Source organism: Lissotriton helveticus, chromosome 11 (assembly GCF_964261635.1).
Source record: "Lissotriton helveticus chromosome 11, aLisHel1.1, whole genome shotgun sequence".
In the NCBI taxonomy this organism is placed as follows: Eukaryota; Metazoa; Chordata; class Amphibia; order Caudata; family Salamandridae; genus Lissotriton; species Lissotriton helveticus.
Window position 1 is genome coordinate 1,049,016,515 of NC_136072.1, and position 14,371 is coordinate 1,049,030,885.

At 47.3% G+C, this 14,371-nt stretch overlaps 1 protein-coding gene across 1 annotated transcript in view; it reads right to left on the minus strand.

Moving 5' to 3' along the window:
* Positions 1–11,756, minus strand: part of RHOF (ras homolog family member F, filopodia associated) — a 201,339-nt gene extending 189,583 nt beyond the window's left edge. Inside the window, exon 1 of the mRNA XM_078667536.1 lies at positions 11,434–11,756. Coding sequence (XP_078523662.1) covers positions 11,434–11,601 — 168 coding nt within the window. The 5' untranslated portion in view covers positions 11,602–11,756. The remainder of the gene's footprint in view (positions 1–11,433) is intronic.
* Positions 11,757–14,371: the final 2,615 nt, after the last annotated feature.

Sequence of the window (14,371 nt, forward strand, 5' to 3'; positions counted from 1 at the left end):
CAAGCATGTCCAAACGTTGTACTATACCAGCATATGTACTTTACCAGCCTCTTGAAAAGAAACTCACTTTGCTCTTATTTTTTTTAGGTCTCGCCTGTCGATGCGCATGCGCATCGAGCAAGCGAGACTATAGGGGCTCATCCAGACTTTATCTAACTTGCAAGGAATCGTGGCGATTCCTTGCAGTGCCCGTGACTTTTAAGCTCAATGCGCATGTGCATTGAGCTTAAAAGCGCGTGCACATGCCCCCAGCCGCCTGCCTTGCCTACTCTCTCTCACAGCCTCCCCCAGCTCCGCCCCCTCACTACTTGATTGCACGGCCGCTAGGCCGTGCCTCCCCTACTCTCCTCCCCCCTCCTCCTCTCCTCCCCTGCCTGCCTGCCGCTAGGCCGTGCCTCCCCTACTCTCCTCCCCCCTCCTCCTCCTACTGCCGTGTCGCACCTCTCCCCTCTCCGCCCCCTCCCCTGCCAGCCGTGTTACGGTGAAAGGCTTGTTTGTTTATTTTACCCGCCGTGTCTCTGCTGCTTCCCCCTGTCCTGTCTCTCCTCCTCTCCCTCTCTATACCCTCCCCCTCCCCCCCACCACTCCCATCAAGTCCCTCTGGCCCTTCCCTCCTCCCCGGACCCCTCCTCCCCTGCCCCCTCCTCCCCTGCCCCCTCCACCCTTTCTTGTTGTTACTACGTAAATGGTAGTCTGCCAGCACCGCCCATCCTAGGAACTCCAGCACAAGCTTCTCCTGCCTCCGCCCAGAACTGTAACCAAACACTCAGCACAAGCTTTTCCCAATTCAACTTCAGACCGCCCTCCGCTTCACTGCCCAGAACTGTGTCGGAAGTGCGGGTCGGTTTGTGGCATATTCACCTTCCACCTCTAGCAGTCGCAGCACTTCTTACAGAATTCTGCGAAGTCGCTAATGCATCCAGGTGTTTCTTTTTCTGCTCTTACCTGCACGTTTGTACAAAGTAGGCATAGGACAATTTGGTTTGTATCCAGGTGTTTATTTACGTTGACAACTTCCTGCCGCAGATCTTTCAGTACGTAAAGGAAAGCCCCTTAACCCTAGTTATCGTAAAATGCATATCTCGCCCACCCAGACCTCTCTGCTATTGGTAAGGCGCGTGTCAGGGTTCTCTTTGAGCTCTCTAAAACAAAACATGATAACATGCGCCCAACATAAACAAAGTCTACATGCTTTAACAAACAGGACTCAGGGATCCGGGGTCACACATACTCCAGCTGCCTTTTGTCTCCGGCCAGCATGTGTTTGTGGGGGCGGGGCGATAACCTCCTGTTATCTCACTGGCTGTGTCTTATAAAACATATACACGCACATTAACATTTAGAAACACCTGGTAGGGGCGTAAAACAAGGGATTTTTCATTTGCATGGACCGGCAAGCAGAGTCAGGAATAGAAGGGGTCGAATCAACAGAGAAATCGACACCATGTTTGGCTAAAAGGAATGTCTCACCTCACCATCACCCACCCTCAACCCCTCATCCTAACTCGCAATAACCCTCCCTCACCCTCACCCTCACTCACTCTCACTCTCACTCACCCTCAACACCTCACTCACCCTCAACACCTCACTCACACTCAACTCCTCACTCACCCCCACCCTCACTCACCCTCAACACCTCACCCTCACACAGTGCAATAGGTCTCGTAGGATTTTTAGTTACAGCTTTTACAATTGTTTATTGCTTTTTTGATTTGTAATTCTTTAGCATTGGCAAAAAAAAAAAAAATGCAAAAGATTTACAACAAAAAACCCATAAACAATTCTAAATGCACTAACTCTAATGCTGCGAGACCTATTGCATTTCCAATGCTTGTTAATGAATTTCTCTTTTTTTTTGGTGGTATCTCTGAATTACGTAAGTGCCGCAAGATTATCCCCAGCAGGACTTGCTTTTTAACATTGGCGGCTGGCATCAACGGGGAGGGGGTCGGGCACACAAGCTCAAATAAAATTAAAGGATATAAAAATAAACGGGCGCGAGCGAGACAATAATACTTTAAAATATATTAAAAGTAAACTTACCTTGCAACAGGACCTCCTGCTCTGGACCTCTGGCGACTGCAGCCCAGCCACCGGGAAACTCCCTTGACCAATCCTCGCGCTGATCTCATGCTATGACAGCAGCGCCCTGATTAGAGGGAGCTGCCTCACTTGGTGCTACACAGCGCTCTGGAGGCATGCACTTGCTCTAACCTAGCTGTCTTAAAACAGCTGGCTCAAAGGTTTCAAAGTGCGCATGTCTGGCTGGCGTCTCAAGTCGGCCAGCCAAAGGGACATACGCACTTTGAAAATTGCACATACAGCCCACATTCCTCCCTGCTGCTGCTCTCAGTAAGCCCCACCCCATTCTGAGGGTGAGAAGATGAAAAATAAAATGGTAATGAATTACCATTTTACTATGTATCATCTTGGGGCTCTGGGGCTTTTAAGTGGGATGACGCTCCTCCGCTCCAACAGAGGTGGGGTCCCTGCTTTTTAAGCAACTGGCAGTGGCAGATGAGCCACTCTGACATCACAGTGTGTGTGTGTGTGTGTGCCAGCTTTGTGAGTAAGTGTGGGTCATTTTATAGCATGATGGGAGTGTTTTGTGGATAAGTGTGGCCCAGTTGTGTGGTGTGTTGAGCCAGTTCTGTGGCGTGGTGGGTCAATTTTGTGAACATCATTTTAGAATGACTTGGAGGCTGCAGCAGTCAGCACTGTGCAAAGAATGGCACATTGCCCTGGACATACAGACTAGCACAGGCCAGGCACAAGGAATGGAAGAAGCTGCATCATGTCATATCAGGTGCTTTGCCGCAGGTGGTGCAGCTGTACTTTGAAAGTCCTTAAGCCTCTGGCTCTACCCCGCCTCTAGTAAGGGTGTCAGTGAATGCCCATTGCCCTGTTCCGCCGTGTGCTGCTGATTGGCTGTATGTTGATGGGAGGGGCTCAGTGGGCAAATGGGCTCTTGCACAGGATAGGCACTTTAGAAATGTGGGAGTTGAGATGCCTCCTGCCTGGCAGTTTCAGCCATGCAGTGCTATATGAGGGTGCATGAGTGAGTGGGCAAGCCTGATTACAGTCACTAATTCACTAATATTTAGTCAGTGTTTATGTGAGTGAGTCAGACTAGGTGGGGAGGAAGGAAGGAGGCCACTGGCAGCATAGCTTCACAATGACAGTTCAGGGACATAGCTTGGTCACCTATTATGTACCCTTCACATAGAGGGCAGTAACATAAGCGTCTGCTCTTTGAAAGGATCTCAATACCTGTGGATGGAGAAATAGGGTCCATTTATGTATGAAAATCACCAAGTAACTGATAGTGCTACAGATCTGCACATGCTATGGTGGCCGATACAATGAATGCATCCACTGACGAGATCGCCCTCCCGGCCGCGGATATGAAATCCAGCAAAACCATTCAGAATTGTATCCTTCCAAAGTCAAAAAAGAGTACCACTTAGTTTAGTACCAATACATATAAGTTGTTCAGTCAGGTATAGAGTATGCCTAGGTCTTGGGTTTTCAGTAGTTCTTCCACATATATTTACCAGTGTTGACACAGTGCCCTTCTAGGGTCTGGATCCAGATTAAAAGTTACCAAGAAGGACATTGGATCCCAGGTGTGAGGAAAATTGACTATTCTTCCAAGTGTAATAAGACTGAAAGAGGTCGGGTTTGATTACCTGTGAATGCATGGTGAGAGTACACTGAGAGACAGGCTAAACACCATACCATGAGTTACCTTTTGGTGCAAACACGTTAGTGAATCAAATAAATACAAATAATGACAGGGAATTTTCTTGAAGAATATCAAGATTTCTCTAATATCAACAAGTGTGGAAAACCTGCAAAGAGAGGTAGAGCAGGCGGGTACTATTGGGTGAGGGTCATCTGGCCAAAGGCAGGGAAATAGATTCCTTCTCTTTGTTGGTGAAGAATGCCAGACTGTTGCCCCACCAGTTGTCTGAGGCACCTGGAGGCTTGTAGCTAGGCTAGGGGGTACCATCTCTAAGGATATAAAAATGTTCTTTGGTCGAGTTACTAATGTCCTCTCAGTGTGCTCTGGTTTGAAGCTTCAATTAAATTCAATTAAAAGCATTTAATGTTGGTCATGGAATTGGGCTTGAGTGTGGGCAAGGGACATGAGTACCTAATGCACAAGGTACTTTCTTTTCGAGATCTGCTAGGATAGGCTAAATTTTGCTCCATGTTGAAATGTATTTTGCTTAGAGTTCCACAGAGAACGTCTATGAATCCTACCCGTTATAATCTTTATGGGTGCCTACTTGACAATCTTATTGCATCTTGTGGTTTGACGTTTTAAGCTTATGCCGATGACACACGTATTATCTTGAAAGCCCAAGACCCCCTCGTATTCACTTAGGACAAAGGACTAAATGTTCCTTAACCCATTAGCTCCAGGGATAAAAGCCAACTCTTTATGCCATTCTAATGTTTTCTTCGGGCATAGTTAATTAAAACCATAACATGTTCATATAAAACACATTAAAATATGACAATGGCAATACAATACTACAATATAATCATTAAAACATCTCAATTGAGAAAACAGCTCAACAGTGCATGTTATCAAATTGGATTTTGAGCCATCGAGGCACACACAATAATAATTGAATACACTCAATTAAAATCCTACATCTCATATAATAAAAATAAACCAAGGCCTGCTTCTAGTGAGAAACACCTCTGTTACCTAATTGTAAAGTGCCACTATGCTGTGAAAACATGTTGCCATAAGGTGCTTTTGCGCTGTTTTATAATAGACTGAGTAAAGTGCTATTTTCCTTACAGGAGATTCTAAAGGAATTAATAGGCTTAGAGTTTATAGGGTGCTACAATCACCGGCCTGGTAGTGTAGCTGGAATACAATGTTAAAATAATGACGAAACCTAATGTGTACAAGTGATGTGTGCCAACTACCTCTAAGGAAAACCACTGGCTAGAAACACCAGTGAAAGAGTCATGTGCTAGATTTTTCAAGCTCCTTTGCAGCCAGGTTCAAGAATCTCACTGTCTTGCAAGCCAATTGCACTGAGACTCCCCCCAGTAAAGAAATAACCACTGGTCGACCCAACCTCATTTGCAGATATCTTAGTGATGGCCATAGGAGTTATTGTCTATGTGTTAACAAAGCCAGGCAGACACACGGATGATGAAGCAAAGATTCATTGTTTTGGCCCACGAGCCGGCACTCTGAAGTGGTCCAGTGCTGTTTCCATGGGGGGCGTAAGATCTTCCAACCTGAACACACCAAGGCGTATTAACATGAGGTTGTGTTTCCTTGCCTCTGAGAAGTGTGCTGATAGATATGGTTGGGAACCTCAAGTAGCATATGATGGCATAACTGCCCATGAATGTGATTTGCTTGCTACAGCAGCCTTATCAATAAAAAATTATGAAACGTTGGCAGCTTTATTTGTAATACATTTAAAAGCGGCATAGTTCATGGGGGAGAGCCAGGCACCTTCTAATCGGAGAGCTGCAATTGGGTGTTGTAGTGATGAAAACATACAGTTCTTTATACGGGTCTGCCTTTCTATTTCCACCCAACACTGCTGTGTCAGCGAATTAACTTCGGCTGCCCTCATCCCCTAGCAGAATTTAACCAGGGCACCCTGCTTGGTTGGGCCCTGATGGAACAGACCAAACTCAAGTTTAATGTGGGCTTGCGAGACATGCAGCGGGGTCGAACAGAGTGTTTTTTAAATAGGCTTGATTATAAGATGTTTAAGGTTGCAGTGTCTTTCCCTTTAAGCAATTCCGAGCCGTAAGATATTGAAGGCATTAATGTGGCTCCCACGACCTGAAGAAGACAAGACGTCGAGGTGTTTCGTGTCTTGTGTTTCAAGATTTTAAATGCAAACAGTAGTTTGTTAGCAATGACTCATCTAGATTCTAGATGAAATTTGTAAGTTAAATTGGAATCCAGATGGGCGCTGAGATATTTATAGGTCTTAACCAAATCTAAGACATTGCCATCTGCCCACCAGTTAAATTTGCGCTGTCTCTGGCTACCTCAACATCTAAAGGGGATAACCTTTGTTTAGCAGTAGTTCAGGCTCAGTTGCAGACTGTTGATATACCCTAATACTTGTTCTAAAGACCGCTGCAGCCCATTCCAAGTTTTGCTGAGGAGGACTATATCATCGGCATATTGCAGGCTTCTGATTTGTGCATTGCCAAACCAAGGTGGATCTCCCTGCACTTGGGCCAGGGGGCTGTCGTGGAGGTCCATCAACATCTTTATTAAACAGAATGCAAGAACGCACCCCTGTTTTAGACCCATGTTCGTAAATATTTTTGGGTGGTTCTACGGACACCGCTTATCTTAACTTGAACCCATGTGTTGATGTATAGGTTAACAAGTGCCTCCAGCAGTTTCGCCAGTGCACACCACCATTCCATTTTCTCCACAGGCGGGCTCTCGGAACTTTATTGAAGGTGGGTTATAGAACAGGAGACAGCTTACAGGATTCTGCTGTTGCTTGGTCAACCAAGAGGGTAAACGCCTACAGATTTGTTAGAGAGCTCATTCCTGCCTTGAAGCCAATCTGGGTTATCGGAATTATGTTTGTGTGGTAAACCCAGTCCTCCAAGTCAATGAGCACATTTGAGGCATAGATCTTGGCTTCTACATCTGTTAACCTCTTCGAGGCTCATGACGAGCTGAGCTTGTCATGAGCCACGGCGCTCCGGTGCTCATGACGAGCTCAGCTCGTCATGAGCCGTGGAACGCTCAGGTGCGGGAAGAATTCCCCTCCTGTGCTGAGCGTTCCACGGGAGGTAATACACCTGTGACGAGCTGAGCTCGTCATGAGCACCGGACCGCCGTAGCTCATGACGAGCTAAGCTCGTCATGAGCATGGGGGTGCTGTGCACGCCCCCCTCCCCCCCAGCACAGCGGGGAATAACCCCCGCAACGAAGGGGCTAAGGCGATTAGTCTATAATTAGACAGATTTGATCATTTCCCTGATTTGTAAATAGACTGAAAAATACTGCCAAGCCAGGATTCCGGGATGGTGTTTGATACAATGCCATAATTAAAACAGAGGAGTTAAGTGTGAAGACAAGAAGCAGACGTCCTTTCTAAATAAGGTGTTTGATAGGCCGTTGAGCCCAGGAGTTTCCTCCAACTGGAGCCTTTTTAGCATTTGGCCTACTTGTTTGTCACTGATCGGTAGATAATCCGCCTCTGTCGGGAGCAGGCTTTGTTGCTTCTCCCGGGCAGACTCGGTGTGTGGTAACGGAGATGGAGGGTCCTAGTCCACTAGATTAAAGACTGTAGCAATATGATTTGACCAGGCTGCTTCTGAAATTTCAGCTGTGTGGTGCTTGCTCTGCCCATTGATCAGTTTGCTTATTTCAAGCGAAAATAATTTGGAACTTGCTTGCTGACATGCATGAAGGGAGAGGTGTGGCGCCGCGGCCAGGGCGACTGACGCTGGAATCTGGGGACCACGGTTCGATCCCCGGCTCCGGCAGCAGGTTAGCCCAGCACCATGTGACTCTGGGCAATAGCTCGCTTAATCTTCCCGACGGCCCCCAGCGCCTAGAGACCCTTACGTGATTGTGCGCTTTACAAATGTGGACTTTACAAGTAATTTGATCCAAAGTCCCATTCTGGAATTGTGTTTCGCCTCCCAAATCGCTTTTTGTAGATTTGTTCCATTTTTGTTATTTTGGACAGCACAACCTGATTAGGTTGGCCACCCAACTAACGGGAGCTCCTGAGCGCTCTATGGAGTTGTTTCTTCATTCTTCACTGGCTTCCTATTCAAAAAAATTCCATAGGGCTCTTTTATGCTCTCAACCCAAAAATTAAGTATGAGCTTTATTTAGCTTATGAGCCTGCCTGTCCCTTGCGCTCTTCAAATTCTTTTAAAGTGACGGTCACTCGCTTCAAGAAAATCTCACATGGGTACTGTGCTCTCTCTACAGTTACAGCTGAAACTTGGAACAATCTCCTTCTTTTGATTAAGTCAAAATCCCATCTGCTTAAGTTTCGTAGGATGCTAAAAACTCATCTGTTTACACCGTGGGTACTCACAAACATTTTCCATGGGGTCAAAAAGTATGGTCTGTGCCATGAATGAGGGCCACTTTGATGATAGCAGTGTGCCTAAATAGGGGAGAGGTGTGGCGCCGAGGCCTGGGCGACTGATGTTGGAATCTGGGGATCACAGTTCGATCCCCGAGGCCGGCGGCAGGTTAGTCCAGCACCATGTGACTCTGGGCAATAGCTTGCTTAATCTTCCCAACGGCCCCCAGCGCCTAGAGACCCTTACGGATGATTGTTCGTGCTTTACAAATGTGGATTATTTATTATTATTATTATTAAGTGAAAGGTGGGCATGGATGAATTGAAGCAGGAACATTGTGTGGACAGTCGTGTAGATATTTTCAGGGTCAAATCATATCCTTCCTGTGTCTTTGTTCCCTTAATTGCCAATATGTGATACCTGGCTCTCGCTCCGGCTCTGCTCGAGGTTCTCTTGGATACTCAAGCGCAAAATGAACCGAGCCTTCATGTGGCTTATGTCTGCCACGAACACTTGAACCTCATGCGCTAAGAATTAAAGACAAAGCATTAACTTGTGATGTAAAATATGAGAGAGAAAGGGATACCCAACCAGTGGTTGAACTGCACAACATGAAACCAGAAATCCTGGGATCAATCCCGGCTTCTCCACTTGACCAAATGGCCTGATCTTAGCCAAATATTTTATTTCATTAATTCTCCTTTTTCTTCATGATCTGACATGAGAGTATCTTAAAATACATGAGTTCAGGATATGCGCTGTACAAAACCTGTTATTGTGCTTGATTTAATAAACTATCATGTTATTCCACGTATATATTTACAACCTAAGCCACCCAGAGGGGTAAGATGACAAATGACTTGCCTCTAGGTTCACGAATGGCATTGTTGGCAGGGTGGGGGGAGTGAATGTTTCTAAGTTCATGTTTTAAAACTGTCACTTCTAACAAATGCCTTTCAATGCAATGATATCATCTGATGTACTAACGTGAAAAGCCTGTGCATGTTAATCAAATACACTTTTTTTTTATTTTGAAAGTTTGTAATACTTTTCCATGTTTGTTGCACAAAGCCTTTAAAATTGAATGTGCTAAAAAAATGTGATGAAGGACACCTTCTGCATTTCTTTTCCTTTACCTTAGTTAATATGTAATTGATTGCTGGCCCAATTAACAGCTTTCTGAATGTTAGGCTCAGTCAGGTGACCAGCAGGCCAGGGCTGCTGTTCCCCAAGGGGCCGCATGTAAAGGTCAGGAATCTGCAAGCAATTCCTGGACTGTACTTTCAGAGTCCATAGTTTACACTGTGATTTCTTCTTTCCCTTCTTTCACTAGTACAAGGACACCTTAAGGTATTCGTGTGCTTAATACATTAGAAATTAAAAGAAATGATTTAGCTAAGTGCTCCAAATTGGCAGGTGAGTACAGAAGCAGGTGTGTGAATTTGGCAGCGTAGAGTTTACATAGGTTTCTGTGGAATGCAATGTTCTCAGATGCCAGAGGACTTTTTTTTTTTAAACAGAACTTACTTTTGTTGGGATCGTTATTTAAACTGAAACAATAGTGGAACTTCACCCAAACGCCCCTGCTAGCGAGCCACAATCTGAGAGTGGTAGACATATGACAATCATACGGCTGCATGCCAGTGATTACTTTCTACAAAAAAATAAATGCCAGGGTTCTCGTCAGGAGGCCACTGCAGGTCGCACCACACATTGCCCCTGCCATGCTGCCGAGGATAGTAACAACACAACTACGAACCATCACACGCCTACATGTGTGTCAATTTGGACTATTTCAAGACCCCAAAGCTATAAGGTTGGCTTGGGCGTCAGGTAAATGTCAGTTTAATGTATATTGAATCAATAATTACCTGTTGTGGTGGTCCTCTCTAAATTAGCCAGACAGCGCCACCCTGTGGCAGACTGTCAAAAGACCCGGTGTTGACAATTAAGTGAGGCGCACTGGAAACCACCCGCACAAATTAAGCACTGCTGCCTGCAGCACTCTACTTGAAGTGGTGTTGCCCAGTGCCAGATAGCTCTACGCCATCCTACCTCCCATTGCCACTAGTTAGTGTTTTCTAGTGCCCGACAAAACAGAGCCTGCAGCCCATCCCCAGGACGGGTACCAGTCCTAGGTGGTGAGGACACCCCAGGCCAATATACTCGATCTCTTTTCTCCTATACTTCATTAATATTTTCTTAGGATAAAATCATCCCCAGACAGGGACGTTTAAGGCATGGGTGCGGCGAGCCACTGCCCCCATTTTCCAAGGGGCCCCCACTCCGTCTCCATTTGCCCTCTCTACTGCATTTCTCTATTTAAACCTCTCTCCACCTCTCTGCCTCGCCTTCCTGTATCACTTTAAGTATTTTTTGTGTCCTGGCCAAGATATATTTCAGCTTTTTTAGTGTGATTCTGTTGAAGTTTTAACATTAAATTTAGAATTGTTTAGCACCATGCGGACTTGTATTAGCAGGAAATGTATATTAAAATTTAAAGTTGCTCTCTACAGGGCCCCCCAAAATATGTCTTGCCCGAGGCCCCCAGAATCCTTAAAAAGATGCTGCCCCCAGACTGTAATGTCCAATCTCTGGGTCAGGCTGTCTTCTTAGTCCAGAAGCAGTGCATCATCTGCTTGTCATTTTTTAGGGTTCTTGCATGGCTCACGAGTAGTCTGGTAGTGCAATTGGCAAACAGATATTGAACAAAATGACAATAGGTAAGGAAGGCTCACATAATGGAGAAGGCGGCTTGTGAATGCTGGCACATCTTCACCGGCAACGTCGGTGGAGCAATAGTATGTTGTGGGTAGAAAGGCAACAACATGTTCATGTGTTTAATCATAGGGCTAAGGAACGCCTCAATCCCCCTACACAGACACACACACAGATACACACAGACAGACACACAGACATGCCTTAAAACATTCAGAGATGCCTAGAATGGAGGCCGACACTGATCCGAAGAAACCAAAATGTCACGCGTTGCGCCAATTGAACCATGTTAAAACCACCACCATGTTCTTGATGGAACGAGTTAGGGTTCGCTAAGAGTGGCCTGGTGAACCAACAGATACAAGAACTAGTTCCATCCGAGCCCAGTATCCCAACTTGTGTGACTCGGGGCAAAAACACACCATCTCCCCCTACTTCAGCTGTTCTGCTACTTGCTAACAGGTATAGCGCTTAGAAACTACGGCCGTCATCATGAAGCGCCACACACTTAAAGAATTGGACATTTTCTTGTAAAAAAAATAATCATAAAACACATGCGCTGCCTGACTCAACCTCTAAAGAAAGGGAGTGCTCGGTGAAAGAGACCCAGTTAGTTAAAAGGTGGGAGCGAGGCCGCCAGTAACTCACCTCTGGGAAAGAGCCCTTGGCGTAGACCATCAACAGAGACGTCTTCCCGCAGCCCCCGTCCCCCACGATCACAATTTTAACTTCTTTTCTCCCAGAAGTGCTCTTTTTGGCCCCGCCAGGTGCATCGCCGTTGATTGCGCCGTTAGCTTCAGTCATGTTCTTGCTCATCAAAGGGTAGCACGCCTGACCACTCTCATCAGGGATGAAATGCGGAGCCACAGAGGCGCAGCTCAAGCCCCGTGCATGACTGCGGCTTGCTGCTTCCTGGGCTCTGCGCTGACACGGGGCAGCAGCCTGTGAGGGTGGCGGTGACGGCGAGAAGACAGCAGGATGTGGGTGCGCTGAGCAGCGCCGCGGGAACCTCTTCACTTGCTAAACCGGTCGAGAAAAAATAGCCTCAGGGCGCCCCCTGCTGGAAGACGGGAGAAGCACTGATAACTTAGACCCGGTACTCCACCTCCGGCAGGGAGCACACATTGGAAGCAGTGAGTATCAGAGGGCCCTGCCCAGTTTTCCACCTGCTCAAGATAGCAGAGGCACAGAGCCCCGCCGCCTGCGTGCAGCACACAGGACCCGGCTACAGGTGGACTGCACCTGCTGGCAGACATGGCAATCACGGTTCACACAGCCTCAGTGCGCTTATACACAAGGACCCTGCCCAAGGAATCCCCCTGCTGGAAGACGCGAGAAGCACCGAGAAGCCTGTCCCAGTGCTCCGCCTGCTGTGTGCAGCACACAGGACCTGGCCGCAGGACTGCTGGAAGACATGACAAGCACAGAGAACCCAGACTCAGTGCTCAGTCTGCAGCACACAGGACCTGGCCACAGAGCTGCACCTGCTGGAAGACGCGAGAAGCACAGAGAACCCAGTAACAGTGCTCCGCCTGCTGTGTGCAGCACAGGACCCGGCCACAGGACTGCACCTGCTGGAAGACATGGCAAGCCCAGAGAACCCAGACCAGTGCTCAGTCTGCAGCACACAGGACCCGGACACATGGTTGCCCCTGCTGGAAGACATGACTAGCACAGAGAACCAAGACCCAGGGCGCAGCCTGCAGCATGCAGCACACAGGACCCGGCCACAGGAATGCATCTGGGGCGTGCAGCACCCAGGACCCGGACACAGGACTGCACCTGCTGGAAGACATGACAAGCACAGAGAACCCAGACCCAGTGCTCCACCTGCAGCAGAATTATGGATCTAGTGACGTCATAGCACACAGGACTCAGCCCTGAGCTCAACCTTTTGAGCAGCACATATTGTCCAAACCCAAGATTTCTACAGCTGGATAATAGGAGTACCACATAGGACTGGAGGCGGCTGCCTCACGCAGGGCACTGACGGGACACAGTCACCGGGTTTCACCCAAGGGTGCAACCCCTTCTCCAGCCACTGCAAAGGGCCCAACCCTACACGTGCTAGAGGACACTTCAGGGACATCTTAAGGATTTTGGGGGCCCTGGGCCAAACATATTTTGGGGGCCCCTGTGCAGGACAGCTTTGAATTTATGAATAAATTTGAGCCCCTGCTTCACACCGCCTTTCCGCTTCCTTAGCTGTGTTAGTGATCCAGTTTGCATCATAGGCATTAGCCTATATATTCCTGATGCAAACGGACGCTTGCTGCTAACAGCAGTAGGATTTAGTGTTTCCTGCCCTGCTACTACGTTTTTAATACTTTTAAATTGTATATGTGTAGCTGGATTACTCTGTGCTTTTTAACAATTTCTCCTACCTACGCGCACTTGCACTTTACTTGATTCTGCTTGCCTACACTTCCTTAGCTGCTTTGATTCGCATCTCACTTTTCCTCCAGTCCTGGTCTGCCGTGGCTGATATGTCGATTGTGCGGAGGGCTGGAGCTACTATCGGGCTCCTCACTTCAGCCCAAGCAGTTTCCACTTTCTCAGCTGCATTAGCAATCCATTAGCGTATATATTCCCGATGCAAATGGATACGCACAGCTGACAGCTGTAGGATTTAGTGTTTCCTGCCCTGCTAATAGGTTTTTAATACTTTTTAAATTGTATATGTGTGGCTGAATTACTCTCTGCTTTTTAACAATTTCTACTACCTACACGCACTTGCACTTTACTTGATTCTGCTTGCCTACACTTTCTTAGCTGCTCCAATACGCATCTCACTTTTCCTCCAGTCCTGGTCCGCAGCGGCTGATACACCAATTGTGTGGAAGGCTGGGGCTACTATTGGGCTCCTCCCCTCTGCAAACACAGTTTACGCTTCCTCAGCTGCGTTAGCGAGCCAGATTGCATCATAGGCAATAGCCTATATATTTCCAATGCAAACGGACGCACCCTGCGGGCGCGCCGCTGGCACACCATGGCACACCAAAGGCAAGCCTGTCTGCATCCGGCACCGGCCATGCTGCCCAGTTCCCCTCCGGTGAGTTTCTTCCACTATATTACAATAGGGAAAACTGCTTAGCCTTAGGCGCCTACCATTATGTCAGTGTACATCGGCTGATCCGAGCTTGGAGGTAGACCTTCGATGCAATAAGTGCAACTGGTCTCTCCTCCAGCCCAGGAAACTCGCACCCAAGATCCTCCCACGCAACAATAAGTGTAAAAACAATAAGAAAACAGAGGACTTAAAGGCCACTCTATTAAATTGTCGCTCTATGCAAAAGCATGAACCACACATTTATGACCTACTTTTAGACGAACAACTTGATCTTTTATTTCTCACTAAGACTGGGCTGTCTGAAGCCTCCAACCCTACTATCACCTCGGACATCCCTATGGGTTATAAAATCCTTTGGAGGGACCGGCCGACTGGGAAGGGGGGCGGTGTCGCCATTAATTACAATCAAAAACTAGACTGCTCTCCCATCCCGATGGGAAACATTGAGGGCGCAGAGTCCTTAGGCTTCCACTGTACTTTATCTCCCATCATAGCACAGCTGGTTTTCTGATTTAC